Source organism: Meriones unguiculatus, chromosome 19 (genome assembly GCF_030254825.1).
Source record: "Meriones unguiculatus strain TT.TT164.6M chromosome 19, Bangor_MerUng_6.1, whole genome shotgun sequence".
Classification (NCBI taxonomy): domain Eukaryota; kingdom Metazoa; phylum Chordata; class Mammalia; order Rodentia; family Muridae; genus Meriones; species Meriones unguiculatus.
Window position 1 is genome coordinate 71,229,442 of NC_083366.1, and position 27,360 is coordinate 71,256,801.

The window sequence follows — 27,360 nt, forward strand, 5'->3', positions numbered from 1 at the left end:
AATTCATAACTTACAGAACTTATTTGATCTTCGTGGAAAATGTTCTAGTCATAAATCAATGAACATTTTAGAATGACATAATTATATTTGATATGTAGTTTGGTGATCATAAAATCCACAGGAAGACTTAAAATTTTATTTTATCTTCATAAACTATTTTTATTAAAATGAGAATTTTAAAAATGTAATTCTCAGATTGGTATGAAATAGGACAATAGCTATGGGCGGGACTGGAAACACAGCTAAGATTGAAGCTGAACCTGGTAGAAAATGTAAAGGGTTTTGCAGTGTGCATGAACTTTTAGGAGAATGGAGAGTAGCAATTGCTTTGTATCCATGAAACAAAATGTCTGAACATCTGAACATCTCTTGGTGATTATTAAATTATCTGGGAGTTTGAAATGTAGAAATTGAGGCCCTATTCCAGGTGATCTGTGAAATATTTTGAGAGAAACTACCCAACAAACCCCGTAAGTAATCTAAGCAATATGGTTTCACCCACTAGAGGGCAGTGGGGCATGTGTACCACCCAGTACTGCTTTTATTTCCAAAGTAGGGTTAAAAGTTCTCTAAATCACCTATTGTTGCCAAAGGGGTGTAAGCATAATTTCTTGAAAAGAAGAACAACAAAATCACACTAGGCTAACATGGGGAAACTCAACATTTGAGGTTAATGAAATAAGCAGTACCATGGCACTAGCAGTATAAAATCAGATTCCAGATTGTAAATTGTAACTTTGGCTCTATAGATCACAGAACTATAAAACTGGGAAAAGCTTTGATACTCACCTCTGGGGCAACCTCCTTATTTTACAGATGAAAAGGGAGATGACGAGAAATTAACCAGTTTTCCAAAAGTAGAGTTTACAGTTTGGTAAGATAAAGCTAAACTACTGCCAATTGAGTTCCAACCAAAAGGAAAAAAAAAGATTTAAAAACATGCTAAACTTTTCTTTGAATTAGTCCATTGGTAAAGTGTGGTGTAACTTACACCTACAGTGCTCATATGTCATGGACATAATTACTGTAGATTCCTTCTTTCTTTCTTTCTTTCTTTCTTTCTTTCTTCCTTCCTTCCTTCCTTCCTTCCCTCCCTCCCTCCTTCCTTCCTTCCTCTCTTTATTTATATTCATCTGCAGTACATTCGGAACACAGCTTGGATGTCTCCCCGTCAAGCTGAAAAGTGTCCACTTGTTAAGTGTTGGGTACCATAACATGGCACTCTTTTACATTCCTTTCAGCATGATGCTTGCATGACTCTGATACTTGGTTGTCGTCAGTTCTGTGTAGCTTGGTTATAAACCACTTTTCATCCTGAGTTCCATACGATTTTTGCAACAAGACGGGATCAATAACATGTGTCCAACCCATAGACACGAAGGTGTCCAAAACTGGGCTAGGAAATGTTCATCTGAGAAACTGGTAAGGCTCTACATCAAAAGGAGTCCTAATTACACATATAACACCCTCAGCACAATGTACGTGTCTTCAAAGTGACCTTTTAAAAGAATGGTGTTATTAATTGTCAGTATTTTTTAGAAATAAATAAACGAACCAAAAATGGAAATTGCTTGAGAAAAAAAAATAACTTCAAGATTAAAAGCACATAGAACCACATTTTAATGTCCTCTTCCTTCTTTTTGTTTTGTTTGTTTTTGTTTTGTTTTACCAAGGCAACTATTTAATAAATATTTACATTATGTAAGATGTGTAGAAGAGTTGCTTTGGTGTTAGGAGATATTTTACAAACCATTTCTAAGGATCTAAATTATTTAAAATCCCAAAATAAAAACAGTAGTGGAGAAAAGTGTTTTCAGAGTAATGCTAGCAACAGATCAACTCTTCAAAGATGTACGTGAAAATATAAAGGTCTATCTGGTCTACATGAATTTCTGTGCTTACAAAGGGAAACATCTGACCAAAATGCAAATTTAGCTCCCAGATAAACTTTCAAGTTATTTTTCAAATTAGAAACAAACAAACAAACAAACAAACAAACAACACACACACTTACCAGCTGGCCATTTCCCCTGCCATTGATTCTAGCATATGACTTAAGTTGCAGTGTCATAATTTGACCAAGAAGCAGTTGTACAATGTGTTTTCCCTCAAGCTCACTTTTAATTATCAACAACAAGAATGTAAAAATCTAATCACTGTGCTTGATTGGAGACTAAAGAAAGCAGACAAATAAGGACCTAAAACTAATGAAAACCTTTACAAAAAAATGAAAACTGATCAGCTAAGTTAATAATTCCAAATTTATAATTTAAGAATGTATTAAATTTTTAGCAGTTTAAAGTCTGTTAGATATTTTTCAAGAGTTAGATGACATTTTATGTCTTCATATAAGGTATATATTTTTCTCTTAGTAAAAGTACAATAACTCTGAAACAAAACAGTATCATTTACTGTGTGTTACTTGCAGAATTCACAGATGTACATGTGCAGATACTTCAGGAGAACAAATCATTCAGGCTGATTCTTTAAGTTTAATCTGAGAGTTTCTTCTCTTGTAATAAAGGAATGGGCCTTGCAGTCACTACCAGTGATGTTAGTGGCATAGTCGTGTTTATATTTCAAATATGCTTTTCATTTTCTGAAACAGAGGCAAATTCCTGGTGATATCTTAATGTTTTAAGGTAGTTAATGCCAAAAGGCTTGGACCTGTTCTAAAACTGAATATTTCCCAGATGTGCAGTAGGGTTAAAGGTGGAATAGCTAACAAAAACAGTTTCCTACCCATGTTAAACTTACTTAGATGAATTTTAAGTAAGGATTAATTAGACAGTAGGACCTATGAGCAGCTAAAGCCACAGAAATAAAGAAGGAAGCTTTCTCAGCTGGAACAGAAGAGCATGACATTCCCTGAGAAAGACGAGCATTGTCCACCAGCATCCCCTAACACATTGTTAATAGCACTCTTCTAACTAACTTGCTTCTGAAAATGCAACACTTTTAGAAAAGTCGAACCATTGTTTACTGACATATTAAACAATTAAGAGTGTGGAAAACTAGCAGGTGACGGGTGAAGTAGTAAAAATACATTTAAAATAAGTAAGTCATAGATGACTTCAGACATACAAAAAGCCAGCTTATGAATCCCAAGAGGAAATTACTATCAATATGGCAGGTTGTAGACAAACTTGACAGTGCTACATATTCTGAGCGCATGAAGCTTCTGAAAACCCTGTGTCTCAGTGGGAAGCCAAGCTGGCTATCGTAGAAAACGAAACTGTACCAGCACATAGGCATAGTAGATTTAAAGAGGACTGGAACAAGAATCTTCTGTCTAGCAATCCTTCAGGCTTTGGTACGTTCACCTGGCATGCCACTGAAAACAGCTGTTTTGTATTGGAGACTGGTAAATTTTACTGAACCACTTAAGTCTAATCCATAAATTTTAAACCAAATGTTTCCGGTATTGGAAGCATAATCATTTAGTGATATTTTCATTTAGATTATCATGTGAATATGGGTTCTGGTTTAGGTAAAAAAAAAATGGTGCAAACTTAAAAGGCTAGCATCAAACATGTCAACCAAATTAGAGATAAATCTTCAATTTAAATATTTTCTGTACACAGATGAGGTTGTCAGTAAGAGTTATGCTCACACAGAGGGGTAAGGGTTTAGGGAAATATACAAAATGTGTGTGAGAAAGTTACATTGTTAGAAAATAACTGATTTTATATTTTACTCCTATAAGCTTGCTGACAAATTTTGCTAGCACAAGTTTTGGTGTCAGCATATCTCTGACTTTCCACTGTGGGTGCCTTACACAGTAGTCAGCTAGCAAAGAGAAATGGAAAAGGAAAAACTATCAGATTCCACAAGAAAGACCATCCTCATTCCCTATGTAGGTCAGTATTTTCACCTTAGTTGAATGTGAAAACAGATCTAACAGTAGAGCATATGCAATCCTTGAAGTCTGAGTAGAAAGGCATCTAAGGAAATGTCTCTCAGGCTCTGTAAATCACGTCTATGTAAATGGACAAGACATGTGGCAGAAGCCTGTGCAATTAGACCACAGAACCCAGGACCACAGATGTCATCATTAGCCGCTGTCTTTGTGGACTGGCAAATCAGAGAAACAATAAAAAGAGGAGATGGTGATAATGAAACAAGATAAATGGCTCCACTCTTCCTCATGTCTTTTATGTCTACCTAAAGGAAAGACTTTGTCACCCTCTTCAGATTTAGAGTGTTGAATGACTGTTGAAGGCAAAGAGAGAGGAGAAGGATGTTTGTTCACTGGAAGAAGAAAGATAGGATCTGCCACCATGTCAGAAAGCTGTTAAGCACTCAAGATGAAAACACTCACCAGGGTTTTAGAGTCAACAAACAATTGTTTATATTTGGATGTTTGCAGCCGACCTCCTTACCTTTGCATCCCTGACCAAACCCCTCAAAGAACACACAGGCTCAGGGCTCAGGGCTCAGGGCTCAGGGCTCAGGGCTCAGGGCTCAGGGCTCAGGGCTCAGATACTGGCCTTTTGTGTTTAGACGGCTTCTTTCAGAATTTCTTTTTAAAAAGGTTCCCATGACTACGCACTATGGCACAAAAGAGAAAGACGTGGTCCTTGGTTCTTGGGAGTGAAACAAGTGGACTCAGTAGAAAAAGCTAAGTACAATAATTCTCATTTAGATTTGGCATTTCTTTTTGTCTTTTGTTTTCCTAGAGCATGAAGTTGACTGGCTTTTTTGTTTCCTACAAGGGTCTTAAGCACTAAGCATCAAAGAGTGTCAACACAGTTTTCTTGGGTTGTTCTAAGCTATCAGTCTTTCAGGGAACCAGCTTGTTGCTTTTGAGTAAAATACACATACATAAAATCATGTGAGGATTTGGTCTAAAGGCTAGAGACTGCGGAGCTAAATGATGTGCACAACAAATATCATATGAAAGAGGTTTATTGGATGGAGATGGAGAAAGAGAGAAAGAGAGACAGAGAGAGAGAGCAGGGGGAAGGGAGGAGGATGCCCCAACAGAGAAAGAGGAGAGAGTAGGACAGAGGGAAAGAGATAAAAGGCAGGGGTCCATTTATAGCTCCTGTGCAACTGAATGGCACCTGCCAGGTGTATCTACCTGGCAGGGGACACATGATGACATCATAGGCTACGAGGCAACTGAGAAGCAGGCTGCCTAAATGCTAACACTGAGTGTAGAAGATAAATGTAGGTCTTCTGATTTTTAGCCTCATTGAGTACCATGCTTAGAATTGCAGACAATTAAGCCGGGGGCGGGGGGAGGGATTCTGTCTTCTCTTTCTACAAAGTGTCACCATGGAACTTCAGAACTGAACCATGGAGGATAAAAACCAGAAACTCCTACTTTTCTTCTTTCCAAAGGCAAATTAGTTTGATAAATAGATATATTTCCCATGAAAGTTTTCAGATTAGTTAATTTCTCCTATGGCTGTATTTGGGTATCTGCCATGAGTCAGCAGAAGTTAAGAGTGACAGATGAAGCCCAAAAGGAGGCATGAGTGCTGTTCTTTCAGCAAACCAAGAGCAATTGGATCTCCATCTATGCTCAGTCAAACTCTCTATCTTCTTTCTACACTATAGCTCTCACCTCTGCTGTGTGGTTAAATATCAGAGATGTGAAACAGCTTGAAACCTATATACTAAAAAAATTTCCCTGATAATATATGCCTACTCTATGACTAGCAGTAAGACATTTATATAATGGTTGTAATTGACACATACTAAAAATTACTTGATTGATTTTTCTGCTTTTTTTCTATTATCTGCCATTCTTTAAAATTTAACATTTTAGAGTACAGTTCTATTTATAATTAAGTGTTTTGGTTAGGGTTTTTATTTCAATTCAAAGTTGTTTTCTAGCTGTTCTTTTGTGTACGACAGATGGGCATGTTTCTATTCATCTACATGTATCTATTCATGTATCTATCCATCTGTTGAATAACAGCAACTGTGAAAATAATGCCATGCCACTGGTCCTAAATTTTAGCCTATTTCATGAGATATGAAAACTACAGTTATATCTCCTTCTAAACTTTAGATAAGAACCCTCACTTTTCATCCATCTTAATATCATTTGTAAGCTCCTTATGTGAAAGCAAAATTACTACCCAAGAATGATCCTCACTGAGATACTTCAGTGTTTTTACTAAGTAGGTTCCAACCAGTTTTTATTCTGACCCACAATTAGCGAAAGAAGTAGAAACAACTGAAACACAAATTGAGCATTACCAGGCTGTAGGTGCCTGCAAATTCTTTATTATTATTATTTTCACTATTATAAGGCAATTCCAACATTTCTCCCATTTTCCCTCCCTGCAAGCCCTCCCATTTGCCCCTTCTTATTCTCCTTAACATTCATGACCTCTCAAACAATTGCTACTATATACATATGTGCATGTGTAAACACACATACATTTCTAAATACAACCTGTTCAATCTATGTAAGAGTACTTGTATACATTTTCAGGGGTGGTTGTTTGTCCCTGGACAGCCAACTCCTCTTTACAGATGTTTCCAATGATTTATAACCTAATTTGGAAAGCTAGGCACTTCACCTACAAATGTTTTTTGTTGTTGTTGTTGTTTTTGTTTTTCGGGTTTGTTTTTTTTTTGGCATTTTACTGGAATTTTGATGAGATTTTTCAAACATTTTTGGTCTTCCCAGCTGGTGATGGAACTGTTAATAAAACATATCACAATAGATTGGTGCCTCTGAATTTGTAACTGCCTGATAATACTTCATCCAGTGAAGATTAAGCAAATCAACCCAAGTTCCTCATTGTGATGTTCTGTGTACATTAAGTAATATTCGTGAGTGCTACTCAAGATAAAGACAATTAGATCTTTACAGCTAAGTGTAAATTGAAGCATTTTTCATGATATAACACTAATTCTTTACATGTATGCCTTGTGCACATACATGCTAGTAACTGAACCCAGGGCCTTGCACACGCCAGATGGTTCTGAACACATAGCGCTAACATTCAGGCCAGTGCTGCAGGTTCTTAAACATACAGCTGAGCTAGAAACACCTCAATGAAATTTAAGGCATTTTATCTTGTATACAATTCTGATTGCTTTTAAGTTTTAACATTCTTGAATAAAATACGAATTAAGTAAAATCAAGCATTTAAATTTAACAATATATAATATATATTTATATGTAATCTGTATTACATATAAATTTATGTATATAATATATACTTACGTAATATGCTATGATAAACACAATTGAGCCCTTCTGACGATTATTTTGTTCATTCTTCTGCTAACTTTTAGGATTTGATTTTCTGATAAACTCTTTTGTCCTCTGATTTTTCATCATATTGATACTTTATGTGTGTGAAACTAAAGTAGATTTTAATTACACACTAAATGTTCTGAACACTTAAATGTTGCTTTCAACTCAGATATAGTTGTTCACTCTTCTTCCAAGATGAATCCCTCCCTTTCTCTCTTTTCTCTCTCTCCTCTCCCCTCTATGTGTGTGTATTTGTGTGTGTGTGTGTGTGTGTGTGTGTGTGTGTATAACTTCTTAAAGCTATGATATTGTGGATCTTAGTATTGTAAGCAAAGCAGATGAACAGATGAGTTCATTCTGTTTATTTACTTCTTCCCAGAGTGAATTCTTTCCTAAGCACTCTCACTGATTGTTTGTAGCCAACATGTGATACATCCTTCTCCTTAACCATTAGTTTTCACTTGAAATCTTGGATTTTTCTGAAAGGGCAGCTCTGTTTCTCGAGAACATAGAATTTTCAGCCAATATCAGCACTTTTTTTTTTGATAAAATGTGATACCGAGATAATTTATTTTGTCTACATGAGGAGCTTATAATGTGTCATAGAATTTAATCTTTCTAGGAATTCTTTTACAGATTCCTGACCCAAGATTTAATGACAACAAAAGTATGTTCAGTTAGGACATTAACACTCTTACCTAATACTCTATCCCATACACAATTACTGAACTGAATCATGTTTGCAGTCTAGTGCCCGCTCTTCTTATGACCAAGAGGCAGCCCTCCCTCCTCCTGTGTAGTTAAAGGAACAGTGTTTATCCCTGGAGCTTTTCTCAGCCCACTGCTACTCTCCTCCTGTCTAGACCAGAACATCAGGCTCATAGTGCTCTAACATTTGTCTTTATTCAGTTTCAGACTATTGCACCAAGCAAACACCCACTCCAGCCTAATTTGCAAAATACAGTCTGTGCTTTTTTTAGTTGATTTTTTTATTAATTACAGATCATTCACTTTGTATGCCACCTGTAGCCTCCTCCCTCATCCCCTCCCAATTCCACCTTCCCTGCCTCATCTCTTCCCATGCTCCTCCCCAATAGCACTGATAGGGGAGGTCCTCCTCCCTTTCCCTCTGACTCTAGCCTATCAGGTCTCATCAGGACTAGCTACATTGTCTTCCTCTATGGCCTGATAAGGCTGCTCCCCCCTCAGGGGGAGGTGACACTGAGCTCATGTCAGAGACAGTCCCTGTTCTCATTACTAGGAAACCACTTGGATACTGAGCTGCCATGGGATACATCTGTGCAGAGGTTCTAGGTTATCTCCATGCATGGTCCTTGGTTGGTTTATCAGTCTCAGCAAAGACCTCTGTGCCCAGATTTTTTGGTTCTGTTGCTCTCCTTGTGGAGCTCCTGGCCCCTCCAGGTCCCTCTATCTCCCCTTTCTTTCATCAGATTCCCTGTACTCTGCCCAAAGTTTGGCAATGAATCTCAGCATCTGCTTTGATACCCTGCTGGGTGGAGTCTTTCAGAGGCCCCTTGTGGAAGGTTCTTGTCCTATTCCCTATGTTCTCTCTCTTCGGATGTCCAATCTGTGCTGTATTAGTGATCAAAAGTGAACACATGGCTCTGTCCAGAGCTTTCTGTTTCCTGGGTTGTGAAAATACATAGCATTTCCATGGGCTTCGAGAATATCACATCTACCCTTGGTCTACCTAATTCATCCCAGCTGGTCTCTAGACACACATGAATTTCCCAAGTACTGGGGACATAATTCCTCATGGCCAAGGCCATGACTTACTGAACTATAGCATATAATTATAATGATAAGTGAATATAGTTTGTCAAGCTATAGTTACAATTTCAAAGCTATTTGTTAATAAATTATGCAGTCAAATTAAAACTCATGTTAGTAAATAGCCACAGAAAGAATTTAGGGCTAGTTTATATTGTTGGAGAACTTATCAAACTTGGAACTCATGTATATGTTCGAGCAATGAGCTCGAATCCCTGAACTAGTTCTATATTAAGTATTTTACTGCTTAGAGACATCCATGCTTACCTGATTTATGAACTTTTACAAATCAAATAAGACATTCTTGTGAAAAAAAATCAAGATATGTACCAGTGATTCATTTTCCTTTTAGTTAAGTTATAAAGAAAAAAAGACAATACATTGTAATTAGGTATGTTATGAAAATTTACCTTAAAATAATAAATATGGTAGACATTTTATTGGGTTATCTTCAAGATGAATAATAATTTATTGAAATATTCCATGCAGTAATTTATCTAGCCTTCTGTGTTAACTTTAGGATTTTTTTTTCTCCATTTATAAATAAAGAGCAATGGTCAGAGTCAAATAGACTGAATTGTTTCTGTGTAATGAACAAGATGAATTAGTCTATAAAATGTAAAGTAGATATAAAGTCTTTGCCTGGCTGCCAAGAGTTTATAAATGTTTATAGGAGCCTCAGGAAGAATAGAGACTCAGGATTTACTTCTGGTCCTAAGTGACCTTTCTACAGGTGCTTGGATAAGCTCTTCAATCTCTCTGGATCTCCTGGTGTCATCTCTTGTGGAAGAGAAGGGATATGAAGCAGACATTCTCTACATTTCTTCAAACTCTTCTCTGATTTTACAATGCGCTAAACCATAGCATTCCTTGAGTTTTAAATACCGTCACCTCTTCTCATTTAAAAAAAAAAAAAAAAACAACACCTTTTATGTCATTTATTGATGTTTTACTCATCTTGAGGCTGTGAAGTCCATGTCTTAAATTACATTGGTCACAGGCTTTGATTGCATACAGATTTCTGAAAATAATTTATAACTTAATTTTAGGACATAAAAATTATATGAGAATTAATGTTTGCCAATGCCTCCTTACTGCAGTAGATCTAACTTAAGGTTCTTTGGTTTCTTCTAATTCATAACACAACTATAATAACATGAATTACTTATTGATTTCTCTGGAAGCAATAAAGCTACAGTGATTGTGCTGAGGAAAACACTTCATGCATAGAACAGCAGACTTTTTCTTCTTTCAGCATTTTTGGTGATGACCAAAGTTACATGTGAATTCATTCAGGTCTTCTCCACAATGTTAAATACAATAATAGGAGGTATTGTCACATGTGAGCTGTGTCTAAGATACTCTGATTTTTTTAAAAAACAGAATCAAGATTTCTGACTTTATAGAATTATTTAAAGAATTATTTGTCAAATAAAGACAATGAAATGATTGATGAATAGATTTACTTGACTTTATCCAAATATATCTTCTGGTATTAAAGAAAAACTTTTCTAGGAAAAATCTACTGACTTCCTTGTTCCTAGCCTTGATTGACACCATTTGAATAGGCCCTTCTGGAAGCATCTGTGGCTCTGAACACCTGCACTTTGTGTACCACACCACACCCCATGTGGTCCCATTTCAAACTGGGGCCACATGTCAATCACATGCCAGCCCTTCTAGGCACTTGACTTGCTCTGGCTGGCCATCAAGTGTCCCCCGGTTCGTGAGGTGTATTTGTATCAGAGCCTATTTGTGCGATTACTAAGACCCTGCATGAACCCTGGCCCTGAAACACACCATCTGTGCCTTTTGGGGACATACGCTAACAGAAGGTAATGTTTCAAAACATGACACTGGCAAAGTTGATAGGCTGTGTTTCCTAACATGTTCAGGTGAGGATAAGGTTGGGAGCTTTGTTTGTTTGTTTTGTTGTCTCTTTAAATCTTTACAGGGAGGCAGACTCAATAAAGTATTGCCTAGATCGTGCTGGCTGTGGTCAAGTCTGTGGGACGTTGTCTGGATTGATAATTAATGTCTTGACTGACAATTAATTATCATGAATGTTTATTGTGCTATTGTGAAGATCACCATTCACTAGTCAGGGGGCTCCTGAACAACAGAAGTGAGAGCATGATGAGAGAAAGCAAGATTGCATTTCTTTGTTCCTTTGCTCTCGACTGTGGTTGTGGTGTGGCTGTCTGCCTGAGGTACTACCTAGAATTCCCTCATACCACAGCCTGGAATCATCAGCCACATAACACCTTTCCCCAAAGTCACTCTCTATCAGAGTATTTGTCATAGCAACAGAAAGAAGAATAGAACAACTAGTGAAGTGAAAAAAAAACAACCTGGAGTCACATTTTATGTATAATAAAATGCACTAAGAAGCCAGGTGGTGGTGGCACATGCCTTTAATCCTAGCATTCAAGAGACAGAGGCAGGGGGAGCTCTGTGAGTTCAAGGCCACCCCGGTCTACAGAGTGATTCCAGGACATCCAAGACACATAGAGAAACCTTGCCTCAAAACCAAATCAAATCAAACCAAACCAAACCAAACCAACCAAACAAACAAACAAACAAAAAAACAGTAAGAAATGTCTGCACAGACCCTAAGAAGATAAGTCCGATTGACATCTTAGGCTTCATGCTGGCCCACTGGGTAGGGGAGTGGGGGATATCTCTGATGAATTATGTTGCCTGTTTTTTTTTTTTTTTGTCACTTCCCCCTGATGGGACATCCCTACAGGCCACAGGGGAGGAAGATAAACTCAGCCCTCATGTGAATAGATGAGCTGGACTGTCTGAATAGGGGGCTCCTCTATTCTGAGGAATAACGTAGAGGAGATGTGGAAGGGAGGGTGGGACTGGGAGGAGATGTAAATTGAATTAATTAAAAAACAGAAGAATTCAACAAGTCAGTAAAATCTATAAAAATTATTTTTGGATTCCATTGTAAATTTCTGACATTTTAAAACATTAACATGTCAGTGCCAGTGGGTTAACTATTTAAAGTTATGTGTGAGTATTTGAAACCGGGTATGGACACAAAGTCTTGTGCATGCTGGGTAAGCTAGCTATCATTGAGCCACATCCCAGACAAAATGCTTAGCTTTTTCTTTAATTTTCCAGTTAATTAAATGCACTTTTTGTTTGTTTGATTTGATTTTTGTTGTTGTTTTTAAGAAAGGGTTTCTCTGTATAGCCCTGGATACCCTAGAACTAGCTCTGTAGACCAGGCTGGCCTTGAACTCATAGAGATCCATCTGCCTTTGCCTCCCAAGTACTGGGATTAAAGGCATGTGATGCCGCTGCCCAGTAGATGCACTCTTAAATTTATAAGTTTTAGGACTGTCCTCCATTCTCATCCATAAGATCAAGCTGATTGCGAGTTTATCCTAAGTCCTGAGTTACTAAGAAAGAATGTGAGAAGTCATTTTTTCTTTACCAATTTAGGAAATATGTATCTCGTCATGGAACATTGGTAATGATTTTCTCATTTGGATCTCATTTCTATCTGTAATTCTAAGTAAATACAAAGTGTCTCTGAAGGGACTGTGGCAGACAGAACCTAAATAGCTGGCCTGCATTATGCTAAACAGGAAGCCCATGTCTATAACTACCAAATAGCCCAGACTTAGACTAGTCATCATTAGACCACTGAAAGACAAAATCATTCTAGAAAAAGCAAACCTGAGTTGAAAGGTTGGGGACAAAATGAATCCCTATCGCATTGAGCCAACTTTACAGCCATGAGCATAACTTGAAGGCCAATGTACAGGCCTTTAATCTGTAGATTGTCAATACAAATTGTCACTTGTGAATGTCCATAAATGTTGTTTAAGCCTCCTAAATTTCCTTTGGTATTTCTACACTCATATTTGAAAGACAATAAATCTGATAATAATATCTTTAATGGAATATTTTAAAATTGAATTTGCATGCATGTTTCTTCTGCATGTTATGCGCACCATGTACGTGTCTGTCGTCCATGGAGGCCAGAGGAAAGAATCTCATTCCTCCAGCCCTCTGCAAAAGTGGTGCGTGCTTTTAACCATTGATCTCTTCTTTAACCCTGCTGATAATAATATAACTTTGTCTTTAAAAACCTGATCAAAGAAATGATGCATGCATAGCACATAAATCCCAAATTCCTATTGTGACAGCATATAGCTGTCAAGAATCCGACACCTGCTATGCAGAAGAAAATTCTCTTCCATCCACATCTATGAAAAGCTTTTGCGGGGAATGTTAACTGCTGCCATGATTTGCATCTCTTCCTGTTGTGGTTCTGTTTCTCTACAAATTTCTACCATTGCTTTTGTGCGTCAAAGCTGTTTCCTGCCTGCTCACAGTTATAATGTATAGAGCAGTGGGTGGTCCTTGTGATAGCAAAGCCAACACTGCCTGAAAATCAACATGCTGGAAAATCTAATTCCAGAGCCCCAGCCTAGATCTATAGAGAAAAAAAAAACAAAAACAAAAACAAAAAACTACCAATCTGTGTTTCAACACATCTTCCAGATGGTTGCTAGGCAGGTTTGAATTTGGGATCCACTAAGGTGCATTAGTTAAAGTGGCACCATTGTGATTCAACTGACAAGGCACAGACTTAGTAGCCCTTCCCCGAAATGCCATACAACCCTGTGAGCTATGAGCAATTTATCCCAATAAACAAGTAATATCTAAGACTCCCAGAATGTAACTGACTTACCTGTAGCACTTAGCTATCCAGCTTCAGACATGTATAGCCTAATTTTTCTGCTGTTTCACAGCTCTTTACTCCATCTTTCCAAATTTCATGACCTAAAATGTGACCTAGCAATTCCCTTTAAAACATCCGGTGAGTAGAAAAGTGAATTAAGGGAAGGAGAAGCTAACAAAATTAATTCTGTGCATATCATATCATTTTAGCTATACTCCAAGTAGTGATTACGTCACTAGATAGAAACTTATTGATTCATTATTTCATAAATACGATTACTATCAAAAACAGAAATTTTAGACTTCAGAAATGCCCCATTTTGCTTGCACAGTCACTGATTCTTTTTGGCGTTCAATGGCTACATAGCAAAGGCATATTGTGAACACCACTGTGTCTATGTTGATTATTTAATGCAGCTGACTCATGTAAGAGATAGGACTCAGGGTGATTCGTGGGAACCAAAGACACCCTCATACTGTGGTTCACACCACTAAGTGTGTCTGCCTAACCCTTGACATGCATAGTTCAAACGACAGCTACTGAAGATCTTCCATGTTAGTGTCCAGTAAATCAGTTTGGGCTTCTACAATTCATGTGAAAGAGGGAAAGATTAACTTAAAAGGGTTAAAATTCTCATAGCATTATACTAAGCATGATATATCCCAGCATGTTGATTAAACTATCACACTACGCTAGCATTATGATTGGCCTCAGGGCTGGCAGTAGATGTGTTTACCACTGAGCCATCTCCTTGACTCTCACCACTGGTAAAGCCTTTAAATTTGAGATAACTGTGCCATCACATAAGTTGAAAGAAACGCAGAGAGGGCTCATATACGTTTCACCAGCTCTTTAGCAGGAGGCTTTCAACCAGCATTGCATTTTATGTCACAGCGAACACAAACAAACTTAATAGCTGTTGATCTAATGGATCTCAAAATATTCCAGAGTTCCTTTACAAATATATATATATATATATATATATATATATATATATATATATGTCTTAGTGGCAAACGATAATTTTGATCAATAGAGAAAACTGTAGAACTGATATATGAGAAAGCTGAGACGCCCAAAGAAGCATCCACGTTTGCAGATGATTGCAGTAAATGCCGTCGCTGCAACCAAGAGAGAGAGCTTTCAGATTATGACCTAGCGACCTATGGGACAGCCAAGGCTTATTTTTAGAACTCAGAAGGGCATTAAATCACCTGAGTCTTCCCTCCATCTATTTAGAAGGTATAGTGTACACTCTTGTGTATTTCAAAAGTACATCGTTTTTGAGGATGGAGGAAGATGTGAGCATCAAGCAGCACACGTATGTGGCAGAGCAGCATGCACTGACCCTTAAATACGCACATTTTAATGTCTAAATTTCAAAATGCTTAAAAGTGAATATTTGCATGCTTGCCCAGATGATCTGTAAAGTAAAATCGGGTATTTGATCACTCTTTTAAATAGATACTGAGTTCTTATCTGAGGTAAAACATGAACAAACTCAAGTGTATTTTGGTGGACCATGCCCTGGTGTATGCCGTAAACTCCAAATAAGCAGCCAGGGATTCAGTGATCTTTGTACCAGCTGTCTCCTTTGTTCAGCTTAGTCTCGTGATGGTAGTTCCAGCTCAGTGCTCATCCTTTAGAACTCCATTCTTCATGCCTCTCTTTTCTGTCCGTTTTCTGTCCCAGCAGAATACACGTGGAGTATCTCACACTTTCCAGACACGCCCTCCTCTGCAGGCACAGCCGCTTAAATACTCTAACATTATAGCAGAATGCCACTTCCTGTCTAGTTGAAATTTTCTCCTTGTCACAAGTTTGTTTGTTTGTTTGTTTTTCCCTCTGAAACTCAGATATTTTACCAAGCGAAACCTCAACATCCGTGGGCGAATAGCATATTGTCATTTAATAAGGTTTTTTAATGAGTCATTGCTAAATGGCTTCTACAGACTCCCACTGTAGGAAAGGAAAAGAGAAGGAAAAGCGAATATAGTCAGAGGTGTGGATTACAAAAGTAGGAATGCTGCAGAGCTGGGTGTTGAGAGCCTTCGCGACTGGCCTGATCATCACCTTGTGCGCAAGCTGTGTTGTTCCCATTTTCTAATCATAACTGGCCATGGGAATGGCAGTACCTTCCTGAGGAACAGTTATAGACATTAAAGAATGAACCCAAGGAGAGCACTTTCAAAAACATGCAATGAATATGTGTGTGAGGTTCCTGAGTAACAACCAGCACAGGGTAAGAGATATTAACGACATAAACTTGTCCCATACTGCACCACACAATCTGTCCCTGGTTTTGCAGACACTGTGAGATGCTGTGTTACTGAACATTGTTCTTAGTGAGGTCAGACCTTCCTCCGCACACTAACAGGGGTTCGCTGTGTCGTCTACCACAATTCTCTTGACGTCAGTTTTGGTGATGAAAAATGTTAGCATTTCTACTAGCTTCTGGTAGACTCACCTGGGAGAGGAAAGGAGAGAAGACGTTCATGTCCTGAAGATAAGCCAAAATCTGAGGACACACTTTATATACTACATCAAAAATGGTACTTGTCACGTCAAGTGATACACAATACATGTTAACTTATGATTTCCTTCCACGCCATCTGGTTAACCCTGATCTTGAAAAAGTTTCATAGCATCTTGAAGAAGCCTTACTCAGAACCATTGGGGGAAACTTGCCTTTAATAACAACTCAAGTCTTGAGCTCCATTCCAAGTCTAATCATTTTACACGTCCACTGTTGTTTGTCTTCACAGCGAGAGTCCGTGAGAAATGTTGCTGTGTTGTCCACTTTTCAAATGACACTGAGACACAAAGAAATCTGCTGAATTCTGTGGTCATTTCCCAATAGATGCAGAGCCACGGATCAAATGCCTGTACCCCAGGTCCCAATGCCACATTCTCCTCACCATGCTTTTCAGCCATCCTGAGCAAGCTCTATTAAGAGTAATGAAATGAGAAGTTTTGTTTTGAGATTTTCTTAGGTGAAAATGGGTGGACTTTGGCATTCTATACCAAATGACCTTTCCCACATCTGCCTACAAACTTTTCAGAGAATATCATCTTTACATACACCAAACTAAACTTTTTTTTTTTAAACTGAAGAAAATGGTCCTGTTTCTCAATTACTACTTCCGTCCATTCCTAACCCTGGAATATTGTATCTGCTATTTTAAGACAGTGTGGATGCTGAGACAAGTCTCACTGTGTCTCAGAATGTCAACACATTGGTCACAAAATAAATTTAGCAGTTAAATGCAGCAAGGGATTTAGTTTATCTAAATGTGCTACAAAGAAAAAAATAGTTTACCGTTGTTTTTACAGATTGAGGTAGATCTGACCTATCATTGACATATGTTATGGATTTAATTTAATACCACAATACAGATGTGGGCTCTGATAAGTTTCTGTGAAATCTAGGTTAAGATGAGTAGAGTAGTTTCAATATTTATGGGGTTGCAAAGGAAGCATTTTAATTAAAACAGCATTTGCCTGGATATGCTCAGAGGAAAAATGGAGGGAATCTCCCAAAGCCTTACTACTGGGTTCTTATACTCACTGGGGCTTTGAACACATTGACACAGTTTTGGCTCGTTTGCTTTCAGAATAATATAAAATTACTTTGTCATTTCTTTTGATTTTTACCTTCTACCAACTAAGCACAGATGAGTCTTTACAACTTGCCTTTGTAATTGTGTGTTTTAGGTATCCTAGAGATAACATCAGTGGAAATTGGAGTTGTTGCCGTCAAAGCCATTAACAGCAACTATTACTTAGCCATGAATAAGAAGGGGAAACTCTATGGCTCAGTAAGTACTCCCATTTTGTTTTCAAAACACACTGCACTGTCATGACCAGAGATTTGGATGGTTTTGTAAGAGGAGACATTGAAGGGCTTGTTTTCTTCCAGTCACCACTGATTGGATACAAAACATCTTGTTCAGCTCTATAATCTCCAGAGTCGTTAGCCCATTACTGATATTTGTAAATGTTCAGAACTGCAAGCCAGTCAGACTTCCATGAAAGTGTCTGGGTGAGAGGGTGTGGGGACGGGAGATGATGGCTTAGAGAAGACTCACTTACAACAGAGGACTTGGATGCAGTGGAAGCTCATGGGCTGTGAGCATCTGCCACAGCTGAAGAGAAAGCTAGGGCTCAGATGTTGTGTGTTTTGTTATAATCATACATGGGGGAACAAATCAAAAGATTCATAATTTTCCAGGCTGTTCACGAACTCTAGAATTGCACTTACCTAGGTAATAGTGATTAATTATGCATGAACACTATAGACATCATGTAAAGACACAGTACTGTCATCATAGGAGGCTTCTACTATCTACAAAAGTACAAGTAACAAGAGAGGATGCCCTTCTGTAAAGTTCTCACTGGGGCCTTGGGTCGATTGATATGTGTTTTCCACAAGTGTTACGCACTTTGCCTATGACCTCTTCTAACTCAAGTCCAATTCATTTTAAACAAATCTTTTCAGTTAAGATCTCACATAAAATAATAATTCTTTACAATTAAAATATCAATCACAATGAAAAGAGATTTATGCACAGTATAACAATTATGCTGTTTAGACTTGAGAAGAAATGTATTAGTTAAACATGGCTGTCTGCGGCATGCCGAATACTGCTTGGCCTACCGCTAAAAGGATGCATGAGACAGAAGTACAGTCACACACGTAAACTGTGCACGGCTGAGGTAGCACATATTTCCTACTAGCCTGGGGTACATAGGAGAACTTGCTCCAACCAGAGCAATCCAGCTTCTCAATACATGTGCTTGCAAACATATACATACATACAGAGAGAGAAAGTCAGACACAGAGAGAGCGAGCAAGAGTGCTTCGACTTCAAGCATTTTGTAATATATAGGGGGAAATGTCAATAAATATAAAATAGTTATAGAACGATTAATTATTATAGTAAGAGAAGACCATTAATAGTATAGTAGCCTTGGGATAATGTCAGAATTCTCCTCCAATCACTTAATTGCCATTTAAAGGATAATACATGCAGGCCAATTAATAACTATGGATATGTTTCATAGTTTTGATCCCAGAGCTATACCAAAGACATATTAAATGATTTAAAATTTTCTGAATTCTGCTATACAGGAGCACATGGAATATAGCTATAAAATTTTTAATTGTATTTTTGGAGGATTATATAGAAATATCAATGGGCAGAAGAAAGATCTGACACAGGTAATTTAAATAAGCTCATCCTTCTCTGGCCAGATATTATGCACTTTTGCAGTTTTCATAGTATCAAAAATTTTAACTTTAAATATGCACACTTATTTTTTTGATTATCAGAATGGTGATCTGTAGTTCTTAAACCTGAGTAAGCCTCAAAAACCCATGTGAAACAGCATAATGAGGCGACCAAGGCAGGCCTGACTGTCTGACTCAGAGCCTAAGGTCTAGGAAGGCATAAATTTAGTGAGGTGCCATGTGCTGCCTACGCTACTAGTTGTGAGTTGGGAAACATCAGTCTAGAAATGGCTTAGGTTTGTCTTTTATTCTACGTTAAATGACAAGCCAGTCGTACCAGGATAAACACAAAGTATGAGGACCGCAGGAATTTTAATTCAGTTTCCTCACTGCATGTTATTCCTGAGGAGCCTAAAAAAGCAATAAATAATTAAAGAAATAACTTCATTTAAGGCTTTAAATTCTTACCACTTTTGAGAAAATAGTGGTTTTGCTTTTGTTGTTATTAAATGTGTTTGAGAGCCTTGCCAGATGGCCCAGGGAGTAAATGTGCGTGACCCAAATCTAACAGCCTGAGTTCCATCTCCAGAACTCAGATGGTGGGAGATTCCCACAAGTTGTCCCCTGCCTTTCACATATATACTCAAACACACACACACACACACACACACACACACACACACACACATACACACACACATTCATACACATGCATTCATACCACATACATACTCATACTAACCACACACACTCATACACATACCACACACACCATCATACACACTCATACACATACCAAACACACACAAATACACACTCACTCATACACACACAGACAAATTCACACACACAAATACTCACACACATATACACACACTCATACACACTCTCTCATTCATATACTACCAAAATAATTTTTGGAAAAAAATTTTCTTTCAGAACTGTTGTAGTTTTGTAGAGAAGATGCTCGGGCGCTAAGAGCACTTGCTACCCCGACAGAGGACCAAAGTTTAGTTCTCAGCACCACACGATGGCTCACAAACCTAGGAACTCCTGTTCCAGGCCTTAAGATGCTCTGCCAACTTCCTAGGTGCCAGAAAAAGTAGTGCACAGAAAAACACACATGCTAAACATCCATACACATGAAGTAAAACATTCTTAAAGTAAAAACAAAAACAAACAACAACATGAAAAATATGTCTGAATCCAGGCAATGACCTGAACTTTCATTCCCAGATACTGAAGACTGAGGCAGGAGGATAACTTGAGCCCATGAGCTCAAAGCTATTTTGACCAAGAAAGTGAAATATGTTGGTATTTTTGTTGTTGTTAGCAAAACTACACAAGGCTCTTCTTGATTCACTGTGTCAGAGTCAGTAGGTAAGAGGGTCATGGGCGTTTACATGTCATTTGAAGAGGTGCATAAATATATATAGCCAAAGTCTACAGGACACAGAGCCAGTTAATGTAAGTTAGCTCAAGAAAGCAAACGTTCACAATTTAAACTATGAGGAAAGATTAAACAAATTTCGTAATAAAACATGCTGATTTTAAAATGTGCTATAAGAGGGTAACAACCCACTCTCAAATGAACTGTGACATAAAAAAAAAAAAATGTATGGGATTCCTTCATCCTTTGCCCATTTCTTTCTGTGCTGGCATGAATACCTCTTCTTGAGCGGTATCCTCTCTGAGCCTGTCAGTCACTCTTAGTTGCCAGGGTCTGTCTACCACATGATCATACTATGTAGGCTCACTATCTGAAATGACCATCATCTGCTATTTCTGTCATGGGTGTGTTTGCTGCCTACCCTGTACTAACATGGTGACCTTCCAGAAAGCCACATCGACCTTCCCTTTCACTATACACGTAGCATCTAGATCCACTTGGTTTAACGCACAAACTTATCCACCTCCCCAGCACCTCGCCCGCCGTTAGAAACATTCCCTCTGCTGCTAGCCCATCTAGTGACTAAGAATCGAAAGAGTACACTGCTAAAAACTGTGATTATACACTAGTGTAAGCTTGTGTGCCAGGAGATAACACTTTGTGGTTTTTATTTTTTATCATCTTTCAAGTAATTTCTATTGATTACGTAAGCATGCCTTGAAGAATCTCTGCTGCGCAAAACTCCTGAGTGACTTGGGTTGAGAAAATTTCTCTGCATCTGTTCTCTTTGAATATTTTCTTCTGTTCATTTTTGGGGATGTCTAAATTTCTTTCAATTTCAGTAGTCATTTTAGCAATACTATCCAAGGTTTCAAGTTTTCCCTTGAATGACAGAACTGAGCACATCTTGAGGATGAATTGGTGTGATCTTCAAGCATCATGACTGAAAAATCATATAAATATCCCAGATGAGCACTGAAAATCCAAAATCTTTCTTTAATCTGTCCCAATTCACTTTGGGATCTTGCTTTACCCAATTCTTTTAAAATACTGTTATTAATTCTGAGAGAAGTTTATACAATGTGTTTTGTCATATTCATCACTAGTCTCCTCCACTGTCTCCTTCAAGATACGCCTCCATGTTCCTTCTCGTCCAGTTTGTGGCCACCTCTTCTTTTCTAAAGTAACCCATGGGTTCATTTTTCTGCTGTTTATGCATTCCTAGGGGTAGAGTCATCTACTGGAGTGTGGTGAGACTGACCAGCATCTGCACCCTTAGAGCAAGCTGGCTCTCCTCCCTTGAAGCCTCCAGCTATCCATAGCACCTCAGTTAGGGGTGAGGACCCGTTAACCCTTTCTTACTTGAGCCTGTGCAGTTCTGTTGATGGCCATAGCTGCTGCGGGATCATGAGTACAGTGGCCCTGTCATATCTAACAGCCACTGTTTCTCCCGCTCTCTCTCACCTCTGATTATTACAGTCTTTCTCCCTACCCTCACACGAGAGTCCCTGAGCCTTAGGGAGGTGGGTGTTAGGTAGAGGTGGCGGATCAGTCCATGGACATCTGCTCTCCACACTTTGACATGTTGTAAGTTTCTGCATTAACTACTCTCCAATACACACATACAAAAATACTCTGATGATGCCTAAAAGGTGTACCAATCTCCCACTAGAGAGAAAGAGATTTAGAAGGAAATTTGATGCTATGCCCATTTAGCAAAATAATAGCACAGATACACTCCTGGGTCCTCTGAGCTCCCCAACCATGAATCCTTAGCTAAATTTACAGTGCCAGCTATACACTTCCTTCTGTGAAATTGGTCTTGAATCTAATCAGAAAGTGGTGGTTATTCTCGTAATATTTGTACCACTACTGCACCCATGGGCATCTCTTGCCACACCAGTCATTACTCTAATTCAGTGTTCTCTTACAGGGAAGACTATTGATGGCTCCTCCTCCCACCCCTAGCAGCCTGTACAGCACCTTCCAATACTATGAAAGCTAGCCAGAAAGGAGGGATGGCCATGGCTAGTACAACCTATATTTCTTAAACATTAGTACTTAGGCTTTGCCTATATCTCATGAACATCTAGGCCTTCCTCCAAAGATCCTGCCAGACCTATGGCACGACCAGTTACATCCCAAGTGTCAAACCCCCTGAGATGAGAAAGCTGACTCAGGCAAAGGTCATTTCAAGAAATATCACTCTTTAAATTCATTTGGGGGTGGAAAAGTAAGCATCCAATATGGAATCTCCAATATGAAATCTCCAATATGAAATTACCTGAAGTAGTCTCAGTCTTCCCTTAAAAAAATTTATTACACTTGTTCAGTCTGTGTGCATATGTGAACGTGAGTGAGCATGCGCATGCCACAACAAACATGAAGAGGACAGAAGACAACCTGAAAGAGTGGTTCTCTCTGTCTACCTTGTAGTTCCTGGGGATGAACTCTGAGACCAGTGTCTTATTTAATGAGGTGTCTTGCTGGCCTCTTCCTTCCATCTTTAAACTGCATATCCTTTTAATAAGTGTAAAACACAAGTATATTGCTTGACATCCATATAGTTTCAGAAAGATGAATAAGAAGAAAATGATTTAATTTAGCACACAAAGATATTTAATTTTTAATGCACACATTTTATTTTACTAAAAATTGTATTATTTTTTCTTCTTATTTTCAATCATATTACTGTGTGGATTTTGCATTTAATAGTACTTTACAGATGAGAGTAAGACAGTACTTCACAACCCCAAGAATGGAAGAACAAACTGATGATATCTTTTAGTAAATGCAAAGAGTAGAACCCCAGAAGCTCCAGATCCTTAGTTTCTGACATACTCCAGTTTGCAAAAGTAGCAGAGGGAAACTTCCTTAGTTTGTGTATCTGTTACTAATTTCTGAATAAGATACTGAATTTGGGAAACAGATGAGAGAAAATTCTTGACACATCAATGCTCTCTAAAATCAGTTGGCCACTTGGGACAATGCGAAAATGGATATTCCAGTTAGAACATCTGAATGCATTTTCAGTCACTATGTTCATAATCATTTTAACATGATGATTGACAAAACAAGACTTTTTTTTTCCTTTTGAAACAGGGTCCCACATAGGAAAGGCTCACCTAGACCTCACTGTGTAGCTTAACTTCTGATCCACTTACCTCTACGTTCCAAGTGTTTGGATTATAGGCATGTCGACCATGCTTAGTATACTAAAGAGTATAAAGAGTATAAAGAGTACTAAAGATAGATCCCAGGGCCTCATGCATTCTATGGAAGAACTCTATCAAGTGAGCTACATCTCTGATCCCCAAACAAGGCATTTTCTATATATTAGCTTTAAAGTATTTCATGAGTTGATTTTTAAGTATATAATATTTATAAGTGTGATGAGCCCATGTTTCTGGTGTTTCCTTTTTTAAAAATATTTATTTATTGATTTATTTTAGAGGACCTATAGCTAACACTATGAAGGACAATACTGTCCTCCATTACTGGTTCATCATAAATATTGTTATTGTGATGTCTACTTCCTGACAATATTCTAGACACTTAAATCATTCAAAACATGTCTAATTTTTAAAGGGCCAGAAGACACGGCTGTGGTGATTAATCAAAGATGAGTCATGTGTTTTCAAACACAGAATTTGTTTTGTGGTTAGGAATTTGTCTCTTCTGTTCTTGGCGTTGTAGACAAAGTGAGCATTTGATGTAAAAATGGCAGCTATGTACAAGACAATGGGCTGTAGACCATTAGGTGGAGTGGTCTGTATCATATGGAATCAGTCACCACATGAATAAATAACTGTGTTTTTTTCTTTGCAGAAGGAATTTAACAATGACTGTAAGCTGAAAGAGAGGATAGAGGAAAATGGCTACAACACCTACGCCTCCTTTAACTGGCAGCACAATGGCAGGCAAATGTATGTCGCACTGAACGGAAAAGGAGCTCCCAGGAGAGGACAAAAAACTAGAAGGAAAAACACCTCTGCTCACTTCCTCCCAATGGTGGTACACTCCTAAAAGAAGGCACTGTTGGTGGACACAGCAGCACAACAAACACTCTTTGGCAAGGAGCAGTTGGTGTCCTCACTGAAGACCATAATACAAACGGCAAAGGCACACCACAGAGTTCATCTTGTTTAAAGGAAGGAAAGCTTTGGATGTTTTTTTATTCACTGCTGACATATGAAATTCTTTTCACTAGCTCTGTGTCATGCCTTATAACCAAGATAGAAGCAAATCAAATGGGATGAAAATTATCCTCAAGGGAACAACTTTGTGCCTGGGTTGGTTTTTTGTTTGTTTGTATGTTTTGTTTCGTTTTCTTAAGTTTTTGTTTTTGAACTTCTGAGATAGGACTTAAAGGACATGAAACACTCTGTTGAATGATCTTTGGGAAAGTTATTTATGGAATATGAACACATATTAAAGACTTTCATTGCTCATTCAAGCCTGATGATTCAATGAGCAGTAAGACACGCAAGCATTTACTGGAAAGCACTTGGGTCGTATCATATGCGCAACCAAAGGAGCTTTGGGTGTGGCACCATGGAAGAATTGGGTCAGATTTACAAATATAAACATATTAGTGTGAAACTGTTCTAACAATACAAATAGTATGGTTATGCTTGTGCATCCTGCATCCATCCTTTTCTATTTCTTTCTAAGTTATTTATTTAATAGGATGTTAAATATCTTTTGGGGTTTTAAAGAGTATCCCTCAGCACTGCCCTCTGATTTACCTTCTCTTTTTTTTTTTTGGCACCACACGCACGTTCATGACAAACTGTTTTAAAAACTTGGCAAACACTTCAGAAATAGGAGATGAGATCGAGGAAGCAGTATGAGTGCTTCCCCATGTGCTCTCCTTGACTTAATTTACACTTCTGCAATAAGAACCATCAGGGATGACTGTGGCAAAGGTCTGCTAGAGCTTGAGTAGCAGATAACTGCCATCATTTGCCAACACCTATTAGTCCTGAGGCTTCCTTACCTAGAATATAGAAGGGCAAATCCTCTTTTGTTGCCTCATTGCATCTCCAAGAATATACTGAAGAAAAATGAATTGTTAGATTTTTTTTTTTTTTTTTTTTTTTTTTTACTAACCTTGTCTTTTACTGATGATGGCTGTCCACAGATCACAATGGCAAATGATGAAAAGGCTATCTGAATATACAAGGGCCCGTTCTAAGTCCCACAGAATTCTTCTACCCCAAAGGAACCAAAAACAAATTTGGCATGAAGTGCAACACTCCCAGGGGCTTAAACTAAGCAAATATATCCTGGTATATGTGTAACCATATGCTGAAACCTGTTCAAACTGTATGATCTAGTCCTTACACAACCAAATAAAGCTTGTTTTTCTGTAAATTTAAAGTGTTCTAGAAGGTTCCATAACATAACCACATCGAAATTCATTTTCTTAGAGCAGGTGTAGAAAGCAGTCCGTAAGCGCACCACCCGCCCTCACTTTGTATCTCACTAAATAAACACATAAGCTTTATCTGCAGTGTCTGTAGTGATGTTTTTTTTTAAAAATGTAGAAAATATTATTTGTTCTGAATATTTTTAAAGTATAACTCTAAGACTGTGTTGATGTTGCAGTCTTATCTCCTTTCTTGTTTGGAAAAGTCTGTTTATTTTCATTGTTTGAATACAGTATTTTGGTACAAACAAAAAACTTACCAAATGTGGTGGGTTTTTTGTTTGTTTTGTTTTGTTTTTATTTTTGTTTTACTAAAATTTAACTCCAGAAAGGCTGGTGATTTGTAATTTTCTTCTAACTTATTTGTGCTGATGATTAGCCAGTGAAAATCAGTTCTTTAAAAATTAGTATTAAGAGTTAATCAGTTATTTAAAAATCAGCTTTTTTGAAAATATTCCTGCAGAGTAATCTGACAAAGGTCATAATTTATGATTTCTTTGAAAAGCTGGTATTTCAAGAGAAATGCACGGCACAGTGCTTTGGTTAATAGGTATAGTTGCATTTTGTGGTATTCTTTTTTCGACTTGTTTTATGACAAATGGGATTTTTAAAATGTATACTTGTTGTGGTTGGATTCTGTATGTTAGAATTTAATTGGTAACCAAGTCTGAGAGCTCTAATGTAATGCATCTCTAGAAAAACTAGGTATCTTTTTTTCTTTTGTTTTAAAATAATAATTATACCTGACACATGAACACAGACTACCCACAACCAAAATTAACTGTTTGGGGAGACAAACTATAGTATTCAGTGACCAGAGTAACAGCAGATAGGGCAGACATTGGACTCTTATTTCACATTTAGATTACTAAAGAGACTACATGCAAACAGCCATCATTATAGTACTCAAGACGTTAAACAGCTTCTAGCAACATGCATCAAAGCTTGCAGAGTCCAAAAATAGAAAACATCTTTCCCCCTCCCCCACCGTACATTTTTGCCTGTATATATCCTAGCAGAGATAAACACAGAAACAATTTGGTGTGTAGTGAGGAGATTCTTCTGCATTTAAATTTTGCATTTTTGTTTGATATTGATAGAGAATTCTGGTCCCTTTTACAACTACTGAAAAAAAAAAGTTCAGTCCTAAATGTTGTGTTTAAAAAAAAAAAAACTTACCAAGATTTTGGGAGCTCTGCCTCCATGGGAAGCGTGGGCCCTGGTCCATCATGCTAAAGTGCGTCAGCCGCAGACACGGGACATGAGTGCTGACATGAGAGTCTTTAAAGATACAGAATCACCCCCCCCCACCCCCAAAGAGGCTGAACAGTGTATATTGTGTTACATTTAAATAAAGGCAATAAAAATGCTGGGAAAAGAAAATTAAAATTCTGTCCTTGTTTTTTTGTTTTTGTTTTTGTTTCTTTATTAGCTTCAAACTCTACCTGGTAAGGAGAGAAGCTCCAGGGTTGTGTGCATGGCAGGATGTGGTTAAATGCCCCACAGCCCCAAACAACAACAACAGAAAAAAATTACTCAAACATTTGTAAGGTTTCTTTAATGTTTTACATGTGTGAGTCGGCTATCC

General features: G+C 37.9%; 1 protein-coding gene across 2 annotated transcripts in view; it reads left to right on the top strand.

The window, feature by feature from the left end:
• Positions 1 to 26,536, top strand: part of Fgf10 (fibroblast growth factor 10) — an 81,108-nt gene extending 54,572 nt beyond the window's left edge. For both annotated transcript variants that reach the window (XM_060372332.1, XM_021640347.2), the window contains 2 exons: positions 17,436 to 17,539; positions 24,170 to 26,536. In XM_060372332.1, the coding sequence (XP_060228315.1) occupies positions 17,436 to 17,539; positions 24,170 to 24,367 (302 nt within the window). In that variant the 3' untranslated portion in view covers positions 24,368 to 26,536. The remainder of the gene's footprint in view (positions 1 to 17,435; positions 17,540 to 24,169) is intronic.
• The last annotated feature ends 824 nt before the right edge of the window (positions 26,537 to 27,360 follow it).